We start from the raw sequence: 20,958 nt of genomic DNA, 5'->3' as shown, positions 1-20,958 counted from the left end.
TGAGGAAGAGGAAGGCAGATCTTTCCAGCAAACACACCTAGTCTCCTGAAAGCTCAACTCTGCCCATCCCTGGAGGGCGGGGTTAGAGGGTATTGTGTTTCCCCTGGGTGACACATATTGAGAATGAAATGGGGGTGAGATGAGGGCACTCTGGGCTGTGGTGGTCTGGAAATCATGATGCCTTAAGGACAATAGAGGTGACTGAGGATGTCTTTCCTGGAGACACATTCCCCCATTGCCAGGTATATGAAAGGCAGTCATGTGCTGCCCTGGACAAGGAGGCAGCCATGCTGAGTGGCCCTGAGGGAGATGGCCAGGCCTATAGGGGTTGCAGAAAGGCAGACCTCCTCTCAAGATCAGGAAGAGTTTGCTAACAAGAGTAGGATGAGCACCCTTGTGAAGTAATGAGCTCCCCATTGGCAGAAGCATCCCAGCTGAGTCAGATGACCAGCAGAGCATACTGTAGCCGGGCTCTGTGCACCGCTTGCAAGGTGGGATGAAATGACTTTCTGGTGCCATTTCAACTCCTAGGCATGGTGACCTTGAACTTCCAAAAGTTGCTGAATTGTGAAATGCTGAATGCAAAAGTATCAAAAGGGAATTTGAGAGTGATCTATCATTTTCACTGTTTAAAGCATGCTCTCCCCTTTAAAAAAAAAAAAAACCCACTCAGCATCATCGATGGAAAGTTCTGAAATATTTAGACTTAATTACTCTTTGGGGATTTTGTCTTCTGTTTACAGATTCAGTGTGAGCATTAGTTTAAATATCTTCTGATAACTGCGTACTACTCTGACCTATTGGCATTTCCCCTCTTGGCTGATAATTCGGAAACTCAAAATAGAGCTGCTGCGTGGATAAGGATTTGGGGAGCTATCAAGGCAGGAAAGATTCAGCTGGAGTCTGAGGCACGTGCACAGACTGTGTCATCATTCTTTCTATTGCATTCGGCGCACATTAGTGAGGTCTGAGGACCTGGGTGGTTGGCTTCATCGTGGTCTTCAGGTGTCTGAAGGACGTTGGCACCTAAGAAGGAAGGCATCCATTTATTAATAGAGACAAGGGGTAGGAATCATGGAATGAAATTAAGCAAAGAAAGATTTAGAACAAATATGAATGGGGTACTTCCAAGCAATGGGTTTATGAAGCGTTTAGGTATTTTTTAGGGAATGCTACACTTTGTTTTCCAAGTCATTTGAAAATCAGAGGGACAGAGGCTGACATAATCTAGAGGACACCATGACCTCTGGGGATCGGGCAAACAGGGAAAGCTTCGCTTCCTCTGCTTTCCTCAGTCTCACAACACAAAAAGCTCAGTGGGCGATCGATCCCCTGCTGAACGACTTCTGTCCACCTGTAACAAGTGCTTGATGCTCTTTAAACCAGGATTCTCCTCCTGGAACAGAGGAGAAATCTGCCCTCGAGAATCAGAGGACAGCTCTGGAGAGAATGCAGGGCTGGGCAGGTGCCTGAATTCTCCCATTTCTCCGCTTGCTTGTTAGTCCTGTCTCTAGAGGGAAGGAAGGGGACACGACATCCATTCCTGTGACTGGTGGGAATGGATCTTGAAACTCTGGGTGAAAAGGAGCCGCCGCTCCGGGGAGAACTGGACACTGCTGGTTGAGGAGGAAGGCGGCCTAAGTCATGGCAGAACCCTTGATAAGCCCAGAGCTTTTCTCTCCCTCTAGCATGCTGGGAACTGACTTGTCCTCCGAAGTCTAGTACGGACAGCTCTCCCAAGGCGGTCCCGGCTTCCGGGGCCCACCAGTCACTGTGTGGTTCTTGCAGCCTTCCTGGACCAGCTGGGCTGGCACCACGCATTGTCAGGAGAGGGCACAGGACCCCAGGCTTCCTTGTGAGACTAATTAGGGACATTTGCATTTAGGCATTTTGCATGAGCCATTCAATAGTACTGATAGGTAAAACAATATACTGACATTTGGTAGAGATTTTTATGTTTAATCTCCTGGGAGTGTCTGCACTGCCCTCTTCCTCTGTGGTCATAGAGGTGGGCAGCTGGGAGGGCCCTTTTTCTATAATACAGGTAGCTCCCGTGTAATTTTCTGCTTTGAATCCTACATCTTTTTTGTGTTAAGTGAAACTGTGTTTTACTCTTTAAAACAGCTCATGGCGGCTCTGTGCTGCTAGCTTTGTCTTAAAAGGGAATCAAATTCTCAAATCGAAACCAAATTGGAGACTGTGCTCTGCAAGGGGCCGAGTGCAGACGCGGGTCTGATGATTACCTCGACTGCAGAAACAGTGGGGTCCACGATCCCCAGAGCCCACAATCCCCAGAGCAGGGGACACTTGCTGTGTTGGTTCTCCCATCCTTGGATTTAGAAGGTCCTTAATTGTCCTGCCTGACTTAGAATCCCAGCTCCATTGAAATCTGACCTCCGGCTGCCCACTGTTGCAATCAGGCAGTTAAGAAGGCCTCATCTCTGTGCTCAGGGGGTTCGGTCTTTGAGGACAGCCAGGCAGCAAAACCCGAGCCAGAGACCCCCAGCAGCAGAGAGAGGGGACCCCCGGAGAGTCGCTGACAGGGATGATGAAATGGGCGGAGGGGAGGACACAGCCACAGCCCCAGGAGCGTTCGCCCAGGAGAGTGGCTGCCGGGCACCTGGGGAGAAGCCTTGTCGGCTTGAGGGCACTGTGTATAGCAAGGTTAGCCCTTAATGAGGTTTTTATGTGTGCTCCTGTTTTTGCATTTTTCTGCTGGGGTCTCATCACAGTGTGGGGTAAGATCCAAGGAAACGCTCACATGCCTTCCACATCCATATCCTGACCCCGGTTCTGAGGAGGGCAGCCTCCCTCCCTCCAGAGAGCTCGAGGGGTGTTAGAAAACTCTCCAAAGAACATTAATTTGGCTTCTTGCTAGTTTAAAAAGTCATCGTAATGCTGAGGAAAGTGTGAGTGTGCCGAAAGACAGAGGGAGCCGCCTTCTCAAGGAGGGGTAATTACAGTATAGGATGGGTCCGGCGCCATATTTACTGTTACTGAGCAGCAAAGATGGTTTAAGTTGGGGACACAGTTGTCTGTCTCGCTGGGACTCCCGTGTACCGCGTGTCAGGCTGTAGGAAGTCCAGCTGATATAACTAGATTAATATTTAAAAAGTAATACAGAAGAATGAGGTTCCAAACATGTAATGTTTAATTATTAAAAACTCATAATGGAATTCCAATCCAAACTCACGTCTCACGTCTCACTGGTGCTCAGCAAAGAGCTCAATTAGCCAGTGAGGCTGCTCACTGCACAGCTCACTGTGACGATCTCAGGGCCAGGCCTGTGTTCTCTCGAAGTCTCTAGCAACAGGGGTATGGATGGAGGCTTAGGTAGTGTGGTATGTTCTCTCATTAGGTAATTGTCACAGCCCTTTCTCCGCACGTGGTTGGCTGTATGCTGTCAAGAGGACTTAAAAGAGAATTTGCCCTCTTCCAACTGGTGGAGCTTGAGAGAGTCTGGTTACTTGGTAGAAACCATGGTATCAGGCCATCCCCACTTACCCTTGGGTTTATCAGGCCGAGGAGTATGGGTTACAGGAGGCAGGTGTCTGAGTAGAAGAATTTACTTAGGCCAGGGATAGTTAATCACCCTTTCCCCTTGGAGACCGTAGTTCTTCTGGCCCTTTAGGACACTTGTGTCACTCACTTGTGATAAGGGTGACTTTGCCCGAAGGCCTATGGCAGAGAACAGCCCAGGGAAGAGAGAAAATGCTTGATGGTGGGTTCCTGGGTGGCTCAGTGGGTTAAGCCTCTGCTTTCAGCTCAGGTCATGATCTCAGGGTCCTGGGATTGAGCCCTGCATTGGGCTCTCTGCTCAGCGGGGAGCCTGCTCCCTACCCCCGAAACCGCCTCTCTGCCTTCCTGCCTGCCTGCTTGTGAGCTCTCTGTCTGTCAAATAAATAAATAAAATCTTTAAAAAAAAATGCCTGATGAGAGTCAGAGTAGAATAAATTCTCACAGACCCATGGAATTTACTTCAGAAGCCGTGTACCAGCAAGGCTGTCTGAGGGAGTATCTCTTGATATTTTTATTCGGCATGACCGGTAAGACCCATCTCTGTGTCTACATGTGAAGACACCGACATGCCGTTTGTTGTTGTTCTTGAAGAGCTGGCCACCTCAGTTGTGGTGGCTTGTTCACGAGATGCTCGTGTGTTTGTCTGCCATGCAGAGAAGGCAGTGGCGGGACCCGAAACGCTGTTGGGCGGAGCCTCGCGGTTTGGAAGGGTCCCACGGCAGGTAACGGTATTCATGACATCCTGCCAGGCCTATGGGCCGTGTGGGGTGGCTGGAACTGAGAGGACAGAAATTGAGTTTGTCGTGATGGCAGAAGCTGAAACCACAGGCTGAAATGTAATCGTGGCTAGGCCTGGGGGAGCACAGGAAGCTGATGAGGGCTGAGAAAAGTGTGACAAGGGGCCGCGTAACCTTGACTCCTGGCAGGACGGAGTCTGCTGACAGGCAGAAGGGTGCAGGCGTGGGAAATCACCTTTCCCTTCTCCTGCGGTTTGGTTGACAACCAACAGTTGCATACGGAAGCCTCCCCATGTGCAGGACAGTACACTGGGGTGTGAAGGTTCCATTAAGACTCGGACCCAGCACCACAGAGACTTTAGGGATGAGGCCTAGGTTTCATGCTTCTGTCTTAGAGGCAGCCAGATCATGAAAGTAGCATTTTCCAAAGTGCTCTTCTGTAAGATTCTACTAGGGAAAAAAATAAATAAATAAAAATAAAAGAGCTCTATTTTTGTGAAGTTGAGGAAACTCTGGATTAATGAAGTAAAACATGTTTCTTTTCTACAAAACGTCTCAGAAGAAACTTAAATATGGCAACGAGCGTTTCGCAGAGTCACTTGGCCATAGAATCCTTTCACAGGAGCAGGCCATGAATAGGATGAGAGTTTCCCAGAATACCCTATAGGCGATAGAAAGTTGGGGTAGGAACAGTCAGTGAGAAGAGGGCAGTTGCGGTGGGCTCAGGGACAAGCGAGGCCCTGACGGACAGTCACAGTTCCTTTCTGTGGTGACCCTCCGAAACAGTGCTGGTGTTGAGAGGCATATGTGAGAGGCACGCCCTGGTGTCAGCTTCCTGCTTCCGTGGGCTGAGGCTGCCCCTGGGGGGCAGCTCACACCGGCAGCAGGGTATCCAGGGGTAACGTGGTACAGAGAGCTTCTTCGTCAACGGGGCAAGGATCATGAGGATCATTCAAGGACTTTGAAGTCACTACCTGTCCCAGGTTTTCCTCAACCTTCCACAGAGAGGGATACTTGACAGAGGTGTAAGGATTAAGTTGGAGAAAGTGTATAAAGCTGGGTTAGATTCTTGGTCTTCCTAAAGTCATAGAGTCTCACTATAAAGATGCCCAAGAAAATAAGTGAGATGTGAGTAGCCACGGCTGCTTATGCTCATGGCGAATGGGGAGATGTTCTGGAAGCAAAGATGGTCCCAGAGTACTAATAAGTGGGCAGCTAGGCTGCCTTAGTGTCCCCCTCATTGCTTCCTGCTTGAGCTCTTGGCCTTCAAGGACTTGCAGCTCCCTGACACTTGACTTCTCCTCCTGCCCCTTCAGTCCTCTTTTCCCCACTCTGCCTTGTGACCTCTCCTGCCCCTTGACTCCTGCTTACTGCCTGTCCTTGGTGGTCATCTGGCTTTATTCCCACAAGCGCTCTCCCCACCACTGCTTAGTCTCTTGGAGTTATCTTAATTCCTGCCTTCCCAAGGAAGGGATACCTAATGGGTTATTGGATTATTCTGTCCCCATTAGGCAGAGCCAGACCAAGACCAAGGTCTTGAGGTGTCCTTGGGGTCAGTGAGCTGTGGCCATAGCAGGCACTTGGCATCTCGTGGGTTCCTTTTGGTACAAACTAGTTAATACACAGTTCTTTCCCTCCTCCTCCTTCTTTCCTTTCCTGTTCTTCCCAACTTCTGCACATGCTACCATGTGCATGCCTCGAGCTACCAGAATATACTCAGAACTGCCCCTTATTTCACTCTGAGATAGGAAGTGCTAGAATAGAGGCCTGGCCTCACATATTTAGGTTACCCCCAAATATGCCTGTCTTCAGTACCTTACCACATCGGAGGCCCTTCGAACAGGATGCCTGGATTAGGTAGCTGTCCTGCTCATTTCTCTTTACCCAGAAGCCAAGAGTCCTGTTGTACAATGGCTCAAAATGGAAGTATTCCTACCCATTTCCTTGCCTTCGTCAGAGTGAAAAAACAATGATGTAGTTAGTTATACAAGGATTATGAGATGGCTTTTACCCAAACCCTGACCATTGGTATGTAATTCTTGCTAGTATTAATTTATCTCTAAAATAAAACATATTGGACTGCCTGGGTGGCTCAGTCGTTAAGTGTCTGCCTTCAGCTCAGGTCATGATCCCATGGTCCTGGGATCAAGCCCTACATCAGGGAACCTGCTCAGTGGGTTGCCTCTTTCTCTCTCTCCCTCTGCTATGCCCCCTGCTTGCTCTCTCTCTCTCTCTCTCTCTCTCTCTCTCAGGCAAATGAATAAATAAAATCTATAAAATAAAATAAAATAAAACATATTATCTGGCAGTCTCTCTCTCTCTCTCTTTTTAAAGATTTATTTATTTGAAAGAGAGAGCGTGAGCACAAGTGGGAGGGTCAGGGAAAAAGAGAGAGAGTCCCAAGCAGACTCCATGCACAGACCCCAGTGCGTGGCTTGATCTCACAACCCTGAGATGAGGACCTCAGCCGAAACCAAGAGCTGGATGCTTAACCAGCTGCACCACCCAGGCGCCCCTGGCTGCTTGTCTCTTTGTAGACTTCTTGTGAATGGTATTGTGATCGTGTCTGTTGAGTCCATTGAATTTACCGGAAGAAAGGACTTATATGAATAACAGGTGTGTTTCAACATGTAGGAACACAAATCTTTGTCCTGGCTGTCCTGCTTCATACCAGTTAGCCCTTCAGATGTTAAAGCTGGGTGGGGAGATTGGGTCAGGCTAGCCCAGGATTTGCTTTTGAGAACAGAGCTGGAAGAGGGATGGTCAGTGGAGAATCTAGCTTTGGTGGAGTTCTGCCTTTCAACCAGGGGGGTTGGCAAGGCACAATGGCCAAATTCGTGGAACAAAGATGGAAAAGAACCAGGCACAACAACAGTCCACACAAATCCAGGAAGCTTTTTGGAGACAAAGGAACCAATGTGTAGATCCAGAATCAGAAGAAGCCCAGCGTGTGTCTCTTAGAGACTTAAGAAACTGCTACAAAGTGGGTGTTCTTGCAGGTTTTAATTAACTAAAAAGACAATAGGCAACCGATATTCTTTCTTTTCCCCAAGTTTATAAGCCCAGCATCCTAGGCCTTTTGAATTGGCAGCATGGTGCACCAGATGCCATAAATGTCACATTTGTGTTTGACTAAGCATAAGGGATTCCATTGGTGACTCTGGCCCAGGCGACTGGTGCTGGCCTGAAGCTGAGCCTAGGGCTAAAACATCCGCAGTGAGCCTAAGACCACAACCTGGCCCGCAGACCTCCTCATTATTGCAATTTCATTGCTGTCAAACACTCCACAAGCCGTTGGAAAGAGTGGAGAATTGGGGGGTCAAGTGTTTTGTTGATTTCGGTTTCTGGGTTTTATTTTTGTGGTGTGTTTTTTTACTTTGAAGTACACATCACAGGAAAATTCATAGTGGTGGATTTTCTCTTTGTTTTTATAACTGAGATTTAATAGAAGAATACGGGTAAATAAGAGTAGAGTGTAGGTACACCAGTTGGCTCTGTGCTTTGTTGTCTACATCTAAAGGTAGTTCTGACACATTTATAATAAAAAATTAAAATATCTATATTTATATGACACCTTATGTTTTTCAGAGTGCTTCCATTTGCATTATTCGTTTTGATCCTCATAGCAGAACTTGAAGGGAGACAGAGGGTCCAAAGGCACAGAAATTCGATCCAAAGTTACAGGGTAGGCAGGACATGGGTTTTCTGATTCCTAGCTCACCACTTTTCCTCGCCAAGCCTTGCTGCTTCCCAAGTGAAGAGTAAAAGCCTGGGGCATTGACTGAAGATTGGGAATAATGTATTTATTCTCATCAAGAAAAATTTAAATTGTGAGGTAGGGAAGAGAGATGAAACTATTCAATAAACCTGTAAAACCAGCCACACTGAAGTCAGCAGGTGCGACACAGGAAGAGATGGGATAGTGAAGATGGGACCAGTCCTCCTCAAGAGTAAACAAAGTCGTGAGCAGGAATAAACCAATGGCTTCTGACATCTCGCTACCAAGGCAGACAGTGGGAAGGGCTGAGTTACCCTGGACTGTGGGTACAAAAAGATAAAAACAATCTCAGAGATGCCATGGAGATTTGGAGTTTTTTTTTTTTTTTAAGATTTTATTTATTTATTTGACAGACAGACATCACAAGTAGGCAGAGAGGCAGGCAGGGAGAGAGGAAGGGAAGCGGGCTCCCCACTGAGCAGAGAGCCCGATGTGGGGCTCGATCCCAGGACCCTGAGATCATGACCTGAGCCGAAGGCAGCGGCTTTAACCCACTGAGCCACCCGGTTTTTGGTTTTTTGGATTTTTTGGTGCCTAGACTAGAGCTAACACAAAGAACTAAAAGATAAAACAACACGCCGCCTTCCCCCCAAACATTTCTAATAGGTGGGTAAAATTCAGGAAAATATATCTTTGCATTGTAATCCATGCACCTCAGAGGAAATGTAAGATGGGAATTTAAGGAGAATAAAAAGAAACATCACAAGAATTATTTTGGAGTATTGAGTACAAAATCTGAAGCAGATGTTAAAAACAGATTATTTAGCAAAGAAGCAAGAAAGGGGACAGCTTACCGAGATATCTACTAAGAATGTCATTCTCTTAAAAATGGAGTAACTGACCTTTCTTCCCATGTCTTGTTGATAGTTCTGAGAAGGTAGAGAAACAGTAAGGAGAATCTTAATTTGATCAGCACTTGGTTAAGATGGAGGACAGCTGCTTAGTGTGTGGATGGAGAGGAAAGTGACCCAGCTATCCTAGACTGTGCAATGGAGAGGGAGAAAATGCTCAATATGACCAGCCACATTCCCTACAGTTTAGAAAAGCAGAATTTTGTTTAAGTTCCAAGGAAAGGTGGATTTACACCCACAATCAGAGACTCGGTGTAATCTTAGGGCTGGAGGAGCAACATGAGGGGTGGGAAATTCCAAAAATGAATTCTGTGTCAAAAAGGCTAGGATGCATAAGGGACTGAACCCTTGGGGAACTCTCCAGGGTAATAAAGGGAGCTCTTAGGGCTATGCTCATGAAAGGAACCGGAAGGAGAGTTGGAAAGATCAATGTTTAGAGCAAATGGTTAATATTTAACCAAAGCAGGTGAGAAAACAGGGCTGGGCAACTTTTATTTGGTTTCTTTGCATTGTCTCCATAAAGAGAATGTTCTTGAGACTGGGTGGGATGGATACCATAAAGAAGGCTATGAATTCCTCATTGTGGGCAAAGAGCTAGGTGGAGAGCACCTGCTGTGCTAAGCAAATTTAGATCTCTGAGCCCCTTTTGAGGGAATTTGTAGATAATTTCATATCTACTTTTATATAATCTTTGCTCTATCATGATAGATGGGAGAGGCTTTATAAAGACAGAAAAAGGACAAATGTTAACCAAGTTTTCAAAATTGGGAAAGAGTTTCTCATTTTTGAAACTCTAGACACAGTAGGCTGGTTGGCTTTCCCTCAGAAGTCCTTGAATATATCATTAAACAAATGATTGATGAGCACTTAGGAAAAAAAGGTTTTGGTTGACCAGAAGCTCAGAATGAAGCAAGCAGTGTGGCAGAGAGAGAGGATGGGTTGCAAGTTCTGGATCTGGGTTCTGGCTCCACAATTGGTAGGCTGTGCGAGCTTCGGGAAACCACATCATCTCTTTGAACCTTTGTTTCCTCATTTTCAAGTGAAATAGGAATAACAGTAGCTCCTTTATAAGTTTGTTGCCAGAATTAAGGGAGATAAGCAAAAGCTTTGAACTTGGCACTTAACAGTTACTCAGTAAATGTTTGTTGTTAAAAAGCAAAGACCTTATAGCAGGATATGCCTGCTAAGAAAAAAAAGCAAATATATTCTTGGGTGGTATTAGTGGAGGCACAGTATAGTGTTCTGGGGGAGGAGAGTTTCCTGGACTCTATGCCAGTCAGGCTGCTGCATTCCATTCCGGGCTCTACCCTTTAAGAGGGGCATTACCAAGGTGAAGTATATGCCTCGGTACAAGGCACAGGAGGACAGACAGGATGGGAGGGCTCTGGGAACGTACCCTCCTGGAGAATGGACACAGGACACCCCCAGTTGTTTAAAAATAATGATCCATGGAAACTCTGATGGCTCTTTTTAAGTATTTGACAAGCTGAGATTCAGAAGAGGAGTTGGCTTATGCTAGGAGACCCTGGTGAACAGAACTGCTATCAGTGGGTGGAAGTGACCGGGATGTGAAGTGGTTAAGCTTTTTGACAGAACTGCCCAACCACAGAATAGGCTGCCATAAATGAGGCTCCATAGGGCTCTCCAACTGTGCTGCAGTCGTCTTTAGAAAGCCACCAGAAAACTCGGTGCAGAGGAGATGGGTCGCTATGACGTGGACCACTCTTTGGCTGTGTGGATGTATCGGGATGGTTCTCCCTGTCACCTGAAGTCGAAGTGCTGCCTGGAAGACGTCTGTGTATGTGTAGAGGGGAACCCAAGCTCGCTGGGGGAGTCCGATTGAGCTTGACCTGTGAATATCCTTAGAGGACTAAATTCTGGAATTTCAGAATGACGTTATTATCAAATACTAGTCAACCATCTTAATCCTATAGCTTTAAAAGAAAATGCAGAAATCCTTGAGATAGTGGGGGGCAGTATGGCCTCTGAAGCCAGACAGATCTAAGTTAGGATCTGGATCTGCCGTCTGTTACCTGCGCAGATAATCTTGGGCACGTTATTTAACCTCCATAAACCCCCGTTACACAGGTGATAAGGGATTTCTGGAGATTCAGTGAGGTAATAGATTTAGCATGGTTACTAATGCTTAAATAGTGCTAGCTATTGTTAGTCCTCAATTCTTATTACATTAAATTGGGGCTTCTGGCAGGCACAATAATAAAAGTCATAACTTTTGATGGGGTGTCCTGGAGAGATTTGAGGACTGGGCAGAGGTGGACACTAGGGGCTTAAGTGGGAACAATTCCGAGGATCCACAGGGAGAAGCTGGTTCAGATTGTAACTGAGGGAGCCGAGAAGTATACACAAGACTGTTCAAAGAGGGGGCGCCTGGGTGGCTCTGTGGGTTAAAGCCTCTGCCTTCAGCTCAGGTCATGATCCCAGGGTCCTGGGATCAAGCCCCACATTGGGCTCTCTGCTTCGTGGGGAGCCTGCTTCCTCCTCTCTTTCTCTCTGCCTTGCCTCTCTGCCTACTTGTGATCTCTGTCAAATAAAAAAAAATCACCTTCAAAAGAAAAAAAAAAAGACTGTTCAAAGAGGATTGAATGAGGCTGTGCAAGCAGAACTCTTAGCCGGGTGCCGGACAGGTTCCAAGTAATCAGTACAGGGTTGGTAAGTGAATGCGAGTTTACCAGGAACAGCTACGAGCCTCCAAGAAGCAGTCGGAGAATGGGCTGGTTCTTTCTTCCTGGCAGGTGTCTCGGGGAGCTCTGTCACTATCGATGAGCTCATCTCACCGCTGAGCGCCTGAGACTCAGCGTGATTAGATGCCCAGCCCCACCAGGAGCTGGAGGCTGGAGGAGTGGACCCGCTGATCTCTAAGGTTCTTCTCAGGGCTCAATTTCATTGCTCTGAGATCTCCTGAGCTATTTCTGTGTCCTCTCAAGGCATTAACTGGAAAACGAAGAGGCAGACATTTCCACCAGGTAGACCAGATTTTCCAACATTTGAATTTTTTTAGTTTTCCATCTGGATGACTTGGGTTTAGAAGATGTAAGTTGCATTTATTCAGCAGAAGTGAAGCAGAGAGTTTTGTGTGATATGCTAATGCTCTCAGGCAAGGTAACACATCAGACCAAAGGGAAAAATTGCCTTCTTCTCCATCATGTGTTTGGCTGTGAGGAGGACCCCCAGTCACTGAATACAGGCCAGGATTCCATCTCTTGCTTTGGCTGTAGAAATAGGCTTGGGTCAGTCATGAACCACTTCTCAATGCTCATTGAGGTCCTACAGACCAAGCCCATCTCCTCTCTGCTTGACAGAGCTCATGGTACATGTGCAAAAGAAGGACCTTGCCCTGGTCACCTGGGCCAAAACTTCTGAAATCCAGCTTAAAATGATGCAAAGAACATGAGTCACAGTATAAATTTCTTACAGGCCCAGTCTTCTAATGAGACTTTTAATTCTAACAAAGATGCTTGTTGGCCTCTCCTTGAGTTCCAGATCCTATTAGAGAAACGAGAGAAGAAAGGGAGAGAAAGAGCCCAAACTACAAAGCAAAACACAAAACCCAATAAGATCCATAAATAAAAAGAGCTATGTAGCAAACATCATCATGTTGAAATCCAAACCTGCAGAAAGTTTATTTTGAAAATGAACTTCTCCATGAATTTGCTTAAAAAAAAAAAAAAAAGAAGAAGAAGAACAGTTCTTGCTGTTTCTAAATCCCTCTCCTGATTTCTGAGTGGCTTTGCAAAAATCTATGGCTAGGCCATCTTTTTCCTTCCTTTACTCTCTAGTCCAACTTCGCAAGGAAATTTGGGATGGTGAGTTGGGTCCCCGAATCAGGTTTTGGTGCACCCTTCCCCGCTCCACGGGGGCTCGTCCTCCTGTGCGTTCTCCCAATGCAGGGCTTGGGTCATCCTGTCTGGAAAGGCTGTGTTACTGTGGCTTTTGGCCCTTCCACGTAATGAGTCAAGCAGATCGCTCATCAGCTCTGTTTTTTAATAAAACATGAATAGCACAGTTTATGGCTTCCACTATTCAAAGAGCAGTTGAGCCGGAAAGGAATTCTTCCCTTTAATGGTCCGAACACTCATTTCCAAGCAGCCGTGCTGCTTTGTCAAGCTTTTGCCTGAATTGGAGAATGGCTGGCCGTGGAAAGAGAGGGCTCGGCAGGAGCTGACTAGAGTCTTCTCAGGATGGTGGTCAGCTGGGATGCGTATAGAACCATGGGCTTGGTTCTCTGCAGACAGAGCCCCTCTGTTATCCTGGAACAGTCTCCTGGGAAGCAGAGCTGGGGGGCTGGTGTCTATGAGGTACAGCAGGCATTTGCCCAGAGAGAAACAGAGAAACACACTCTTTTCTCTCTCAAAGACACGCAGGCCCATTGGAAAACTGTGCATGGCAATTACCCGTTCCTTACTAACTCTGCCATAGAAACATCCTCCCATTAGTTAAAATGAACCTAAACATATGGGATGTTCCTGGGACATCAGTAACCATGAGGGAGGCGGGCTAGAGACTGAAAAACAAAAAAAGCAAAAAACAAACAAAAATAAAACGCACTGTGCAGCAAGCCAGGTGATCTGCCGGGCACACAGGCATGGCTCGTTACTACCGTTAGTTCCATTTCACAGAGGAAAAAACTGAAGCTGAAATTTTTACTGCTAGTAAATAACGGAGCCCACAATCAAACCCATGTCTTCTGATTCCAAATCCCGGGCAATTTCCATAGCATCCTTTGCTGCCCAAGGGCATGGAATTAGGGCCTCGATGGAGGTAGTGCCTTCCCCCAAAAAACAGTTGCTGGGACACTGGGACCTCTGGGTCAGGCTGGAAGCAGGGGTCTGGGTGGGGTCAGTTCATGTGGTGAGGTGACCACAGGTAGGGCAGACCCCAGACTCCAAAAACACTGATTGTTTGCCACATTTAATAGGCCAAGACCCAGAGAACCAGCCTCTTAGGACAAGCTACAATTTCATTTAAGGAGCTATAACTTCTGAGCTGTTACCTGGGTGCTCTATTTGTGGAAAGTTGGGAGCACACGAAGATTTTGTTTTGTTTTTCAGATTGTTGATGGCATTCAGGGGATTGCTAACATCCTTTTATTGGTCCGTTGCTACAATTGCCCCTGCCCAGATAAGAAAGATTTCAGCGAAAGCGTTTCTTAATTAAATATTGCCTCACACCAGATTACCACTCCGAAGGTGGCAGTGGGTTCCATTAAAGGGTGAACTTCACTCCCACAGTCGACAGCTGATTAATGTGTTAATTAGGAACCCCGACCCCTTCCCCGGTCACCCGCATCTTCTCTTAAGCCCAGTAGAATGTGTATATTATGCCCATGTGGGTAACCTCATGGCATACTTCGGCTTTGACTTTGGACGTTTATGTAAAAATAAAGGCTCAGTTGCCAACATGAATAGCTTGCTTTCTTTCCAGGAGAAATACAAGATGGAAAGAGTTATAGGAACCAGAAGTCCCGCCTTCCAGTTCTCTTCTATCAAGAGCAAATGATATTTCTGCTGAGGCAGTGTCTTTTGAGTAGTTTAGCGGGTGTAGGTTGCCACACATTTATATCACAGGAAAGGAGTGAGTCCATCAGGCCACTGAGCTTATAAGTACAGACCTGGCAGCCAGCCACCAAAATAGAAATACTAAATGGACTAAAGGAAATGTTCATTCTGTTGTTCAGAATTGGACACATCCCAGGAAGGTAAATTCAATCTTTTTGAGGACTGCCGTTAGAGGGTTGAATGGAATACGCATTTGTTTATCTCCTTTGTGATCTTTTTGTCTTCCTGGTGATGCATTATGTATTTGTGATACGAAGCATTTCAGCTGTCCTGCTCAATGGCATTGCATGAGCCGATTGTTCAGCCCCCAGATTGCCATCGTTAAGCAGCTCCGGCTTCAGCTCTGTCCAATCTGGGACCTGTTAGGGAGAGAAGTGGAACCAAAGAGGCCAGATTCCAACAGCAACAAAGCTGGGGTGGAATTAGGGGGAACTCGTTCCAGAGCCCAGTGAGTTGAGCTCTCTACTTCTTAATCTTTATCTTTTAAAATATCTGAAGGAATTCTGGTACTTCTTGGCATATTAAGAAAAAAACTAAAAAAAAAAAAAAAAAAAAATTAAAGCCGCCTGTGGAAAAAGAAAGGAAGATTACCCCCATAACAGGCAATTCAGAAAACCATAGTTTATGAGACACACAGTATTTCATGGATGTGAAAATGTTGTTTTATTAAAGAGGGAGATCTATAGTACATATTTTCACCTAACTATCACATCTTAAGTAATCAGCTCAGGCTCCTATGATGAAATCTTTAATTACCAGAAGTGTGTCATTAGTTAGATGTGGAATGAATGATGGTACCGTGTTTTATTGCCTCACATGATTTAGCCATTTGTGCCATAAATTCATTGACCTCATCTTAAATGATGTCTCCTGTAAGACAGACTTGATTCATTTTTTCTTAAGTGACGGGTTTTTTTCTCTCTAATAATTTTTTGCTTCATCAGAAAGATTGCTTTTCTGTGTTTTTAGGGCAGTGTTCTGAACTGAAATATAATAAGGCAAGAACACACACACATCCACACTCACATTACCCAAAATGAGGCAGTCACAAACTTTCACACTATTACCTAAACGCTTTAGAATGTTGCAGAAAATGAAGCTGTAAACATTAGGCCTTTGCTTTAACCGGAAAGTTTGGTGCAGTAGAATTTTGCTTTAAAACTTTGATGTCTGAAATTCTTTTTATGTGGAAATAGATGAAATGTGGTGGAGAATTCTCATTTGATAATTGGGATGGATCTGTGAGCATTCCTTATTCATCACTGAATTATTAAAAGTGAAGGAAGGGAGAACATTTAAGTTATATTTAGATTATTTTTTGTGACTCCACTTGAAAATATTTATTTAGCTTGAGGAAACAGAGGAATCCTCTGGAGGCAAATAATTCAATCTGGCAATTTAAAAACCAATTAAGGATTTCAGAAAACTCTTTCCCCTTATGGTTAAAAAATAAGATCCAAAAGAAATATGCCAGAAAATTTGGCATATTATTTTAATTAGTTTAATTCATTGATAATATTTTTTTAGTTCATGATTAAAGAAGCTATATTTGATCTTTTCCTTCAAGCTTACAAATTTACATTTTAGGCTTTCTATGGGTTCTAATAGTGAAACAAGTGGGTGGCTTTATTTCGTATAGGGATTTAAATGTCACATCATTACATATTAACTTTGTAAAAATGATCAGGTTTTTAAAATAATAACTTACTTGCCTCAAGGTTTAACTACTAGTTTATTTAACCATTATCTAGATAAGAATTTTCAAGGTTTGCTGGGTTTTGTGTGATTCTTTTCATCAGAGGCAATTCTGCACTCACCTGTAAACTTGCAGATTTCTCACCTGTGATTTAAAAAAAAATTCCTATAATTCTAGAGAAACCTGAAAATACTGTACTGAAATGCAGAAGTATATTAGTATTGAAATTATTCTTCTTACAACAAGGATTTTTGAAAGGGTAATTTGATATAAGACTACACAGAAAACGAATGTGTGCCATTAAGTGTACGTTACTCAGTCTCACGCCTTGCAGTGTATTACCTGCAAATATCAGTGGGGGGGGAAAAATGAGAAGGAAGAGATTGGATTTACACATACAGACCCACATCTGCCACAAGTCCATACACCCTCAGTCACATACGAGCATGCCACCACTGTTTACAGTCAAGGAAAGCTGAGAGTTAAATGAGATAAGTAATCAAATGCCCAGCATATGTTGTTTTTGCATTGTTGATGCGACCAATTGTGATTAAAAGTTATCATCTTTTAATGCTATCCGTTTACCATGGTTAAAAAAAAAAAAAGGCAACAGCACTGTACCAACAACAGAACAACAGGCACCCTCCTCAACAAAAACAAGTTTCCGTTTAGAGCAATATTGGAAACAATGCTTTATGGAGGAGAGCCTTGAATTCAGTGAACTCACCATTGCACAGCATTTCCCAGTTCTTCCTCCACCACTGCATGGATTGAGTGCTAAGAATATGATTTTAAAAAGAAAGAAAGAAAGAAATTTAGATAGAAAAAGAAAAAAAGAAAAAGAAAAAAATGTGTGTGTAATTTCCAGTCAAAAAAGTAAGGCACTGAAAGAACTACTGAAAATTTTGACATCTGTTTATCTGTTTATAGCTATGGCAAGATTACTCATATTAATTCTTGTTTAAAATGCCATATGAAGGAAAGACATTTGTGCAAACAAGAGTCATATTTGAATTGTAGATCATGTCTTCACCATCTGTGAGAGCTGATGGTGTTGCAAAATTAATGTGTTAATGAAATCACAATAATTTCTCCAAAGTAATGGGTTCTGAAGCCGAGAATGACTATTTTTTGAACTTTGATGTCTAGTGATTTCCAATTGGGAAAAGCTCTCAGCCTTTAATTAGTTCTGCAGCCCAACTTTAAAATAAATTTGGTGATATCTTTCTTTTGCCAGGAGTAGATTTGAAGGGGAGGGGAGGAAGCCATAACAACTTTTGGAAAACGTTCTCTGGTGTTTGAAAAGTTGTTAAATAAGACTGCCTGCCAAGAAATGTCACCAAAAATTCTGACTACTGAGAGCGAGTGGGCAAACAGCTCAAAAAATAATTCTAGCTTGCTGCAACATCACAGGTTGGGAATAGCTAAACCTCACACAGACTTCATGACTAATTCCAAGTTTCCCTTTGGAAGCCAGACATAATGATGTTCCGCGCTTTGTGTTATTGGTTAACACAGCACAACCTTTCCAACTGCATTATTGAACACAGTCAATAGTGTAAAGTACTTTGCGTGAGGAGAATTTTATGGGGCTCTGTTTCAAAGGCCACGGAACTTCTGGAGAATCCTTTTCTCCACAGCCATTACATTTACATTTCCAACGAGCCTCCTGGACAGGTGAAAATATGTGGGCAGGGGGATGTACGCCTTTCGTCAGACCCCCCCCCCCCTTTATGTTGAGCTTCACGGGCACAACAGGGTTTAGGGTTGTTGTTGAATTGTTTTTCCTGGAAAATGGTGATAATTGCTATTCCCAAGAGTTACTATTTAAAAAGCACGTCTGACTTCCAAGGAGAAATCATTTGACAAACATTTAAGAATGTTACCTTTCAGAAAGAAACCCTTCCGCCTGTTCGAAAAATGGTGATAAAGTTTGAAAGAACCTCTATGTGAATCACGAAACACGATCTGCCAGAGGAAATTGCTTATCTTGTTTTCTTTTTATTGCTGTGTTGTAGGTATGTGACTGGTGTAAGCACATAAGACACACAAAAGAATACCTGGATTTTGGGGACGGGGAACGAAGGCTTCAGTTCTGCAGTGCAAAATGTCTCAATCAATACAAAATGGACATTTTCTACAAAGAGACACAGGCCAATCTTCCAGCTGGGTTGTGCGGCACACTACACCCTCCCATGGAAAATAAAGCAGAAGGCACCGGGGTGCAGCTGCTCACTCCAGACTCTTGGAATATCCCTCTAACAGATGCTCGGAGGAAGGCCCCCTCCCCGGTGGCTGCAGCTGGCCAAAGCCAGGGCCCTGGCCCATCGTCGTCCACCACCGTCTCTCCATCTGACACTGCCAACTGCTCTGTCACTAAAATCCCCACGCCAGTGCCCAAGTCCATGCCCATCAGCGAGACGCCAAACATCCCTCCTGTCTCTGTCCAGCCACCTGCTAGCATCGGGCCTCCCCTCGGTGTCCCGCCTCGCAGCCCTCCCATGGTGATGACCAACCGCGGCCCGGTGCCGCTGCCCATCTTCATGGAACAACAGATCATGCAGCAGATCCGCCCGCCCTTTATTCGCGGGCCGCCGCACCACGCCTCCAACCCCAACAGTCCCCTGTCCAACCCCATGCTCCCTGGCATCGGGCCCCCACCCGGCGGCCCCAGGAACCTGGGCCCCACTTCCAGTCCCATGCACCGGCCCATGCTGTCGCCCCACATCCATCCCCCCAGCACCCCGACCATGCCTGGGAACCCCCCGGGCCTGCTGCCCCCACCGCCCCCGGGCGCGCCCTTGCCCAGTCTCCCCTTCCCGCCGGTGAGCATGATGCCAAATGGCCCCATGCCCGTGCCCCAGATGATGAATTTCGGGCTGCCATCGCTCGCCCCGCTGGTGCCGCCCCCCACCTTGCTCGTGCCATACCCCGTGATCGTGCCCCTGCCCGTGCCCATCCCCATCCCTATTCCCATCCCTCACGTCAATGATTCCAAGCCCCCCAACGGATTCTCCAGCAACGGGGAGAACTTCATTCCGAGCGCCCCTGGCGACTCTTCAGCGTCTGGAGGCAAGCCAGGCGGACACTCCCTGTCCCCCAGGGACTCCAAGCAGGGCTCGTCCAAGTCTGCGGACTCGCCGCCCGGCTGCTCGGGCCAAGCCCTGAGCCTAGCGCCCGCGCCCGCGGAGCACGGCCGGGGCGAGGTGGTGGACCTGACGCGGCGCGCAGGCACCCCGCCGGGCGCGGGCGGCCAGCTCGGCTTCCCCGGCGTGCTGCAGGGCCCGCAGGACGGCGTCATCGACCTGACCGTGGGCCACCGGGCCCGGCTGCACAACGTGATCCACCGCGCGCTGCACGCGCACGTCAAGGCGGAGCGCGAGCCGGGCGCCGCGGAGCGCAGGACCTGCGGCGGCTGCAGGGACGGCCACTGCAGCCCGCCAGCCGCCGGCGACCCGGGTCCCGGCGCCCCCGCGGGCCCCGAGGCCGCCGCAGCCTGCAACGTCATCGTGAATGGCACGCGCGGCGCCGCCGCCGCGGCCGAGGGCGCCAAGGGCGCGGAGCCGCCGCCGGAGCAGCCCCCGCCGCCGCCGCCGCCCGCGCCCCCCAAGAAGCTGCTGTCGCCCGAGGAGCCCGCGGTGAGCGAGCTGGAGTCGGTCAAGGAGAACAACTGTGCTTCCAACTGTCACCTGGACGGGGAGGCGGCCAAAAAGCTGATGGGGGAGGAAGCCCTGGCGGGGGGCGACAAGTCAGACCCGAACCTTAATAACCCCGCGGACGAGGACCACGCGTACGCTCTGCGGATGCTGCCCAAGACGGGCTGCGTGATCCAGCCTGTGCCAAAACCCGCGGAGAAGACTGCCATGGCGCCGTGCATCATCTCCTCGCCCATGCTCAGCGCCGGGCCGGAGGACCTGGAGCCTCCGCTCAAAAGGAGGTGCCTCCGAATTAGAAATCAGAATAAGTAAAAGGTTTGTATGTCCATCGGGGCTCTCCTTCGCACGAGCCCGTGCACCTCTCCCTACTCCTTAGGAGGCGGAGGCGCGAGAGCGCTCCCGGGATGTTCGTGTTTTTACCGTGCGTGTTTTAGAGCTCACCTAGTGCGGTCACACGCTGTCACCATTTTGATCCAACATCATTCCCATTTTACAGCCGAGGAAACTTCATCACAGCAGGTACATGCCGTGCCCGAGGTGACTGACTTAATGGTGAAGCCCCGTCTTGCGCCTGACTTGAAACAGGATCTAGTTAACCAGACTTTTATTCTTAAGCCCATCTCTGTAATTGACCCTGTTGAAGAAGAGGGACGGTGTGGGGAGGAGGGAGAGATTCCTTGGGACCCTTAAATGTTCAGACGTGAGGTTACAGAGCTGTGGTAAAGGTGAACTGAGTCACTTCCGGGAGGCGGGTAGGCTTATTGGCACAAGGTCTCGACTCACCAAATTTTCTCAAAAACCACAGGTTCCATGTGCAAGATGAGAATACAAACTAACTTTCTTACATGCTTATGCCAACCGAACCCTGGGCCTCTAAGCCCCATTTCCGTGGCAAAGTTTTGGAAGAGTGGTCCATAGGTCCTGTTGAGGGAGGCTCTTCCTTCCTCTTGTCCTGAAGCATTCCCTAGGGTAGGCCTCCAGCATTGCTGACCAGCTTTGCCTTCTCTCCTTTCTGGGGCTCAGTGGCTCAGCTGGTGGGTTGCTCCCCTCTACAGACAATGGGAGGTGTTCACAGGCAAGAGGGTCATGCTGCCAAAGCAAGTGGGAGTCCCTATGTCTGACCTCATGAAGGGAAGGAATCCTGC

The 20,958-nt window shown here is 47.0% G+C and overlaps 1 protein-coding gene across 2 annotated transcripts in view; it reads left to right on the top strand.

The window, feature by feature from the left end:
* The window catches only part of SOBP (sine oculis binding protein homolog), a 156,584-nt gene that overhangs the window by 118,464 nt on the left and 17,162 nt on the right, over positions 1 to 20,958 (top strand). For both annotated transcript variants that reach the window (XM_082732061.1, XM_082732062.1), the window contains one exon: positions 18,176 to 20,128. In XM_082732061.1, coding sequence (XP_082588187.1) covers positions 18,176 to 20,125 — 1,950 coding nt within the window. In that variant the 3' untranslated portion in view covers positions 20,126 to 20,128. The remainder of the gene's footprint in view (positions 1 to 18,175; positions 20,129 to 20,958) is intronic.

This window comes from Mustela nivalis, assembly GCF_964662115.1.
Source record: "Mustela nivalis genome assembly, chromosome: 5".
Taxonomy (NCBI): Eukaryota; Metazoa; Chordata; class Mammalia; order Carnivora; family Mustelidae; genus Mustela; species Mustela nivalis.
The sequence above is the reverse complement of the archived record's forward strand: the minus strand, read 5'-3'. Positions and strand labels throughout refer to the sequence as shown.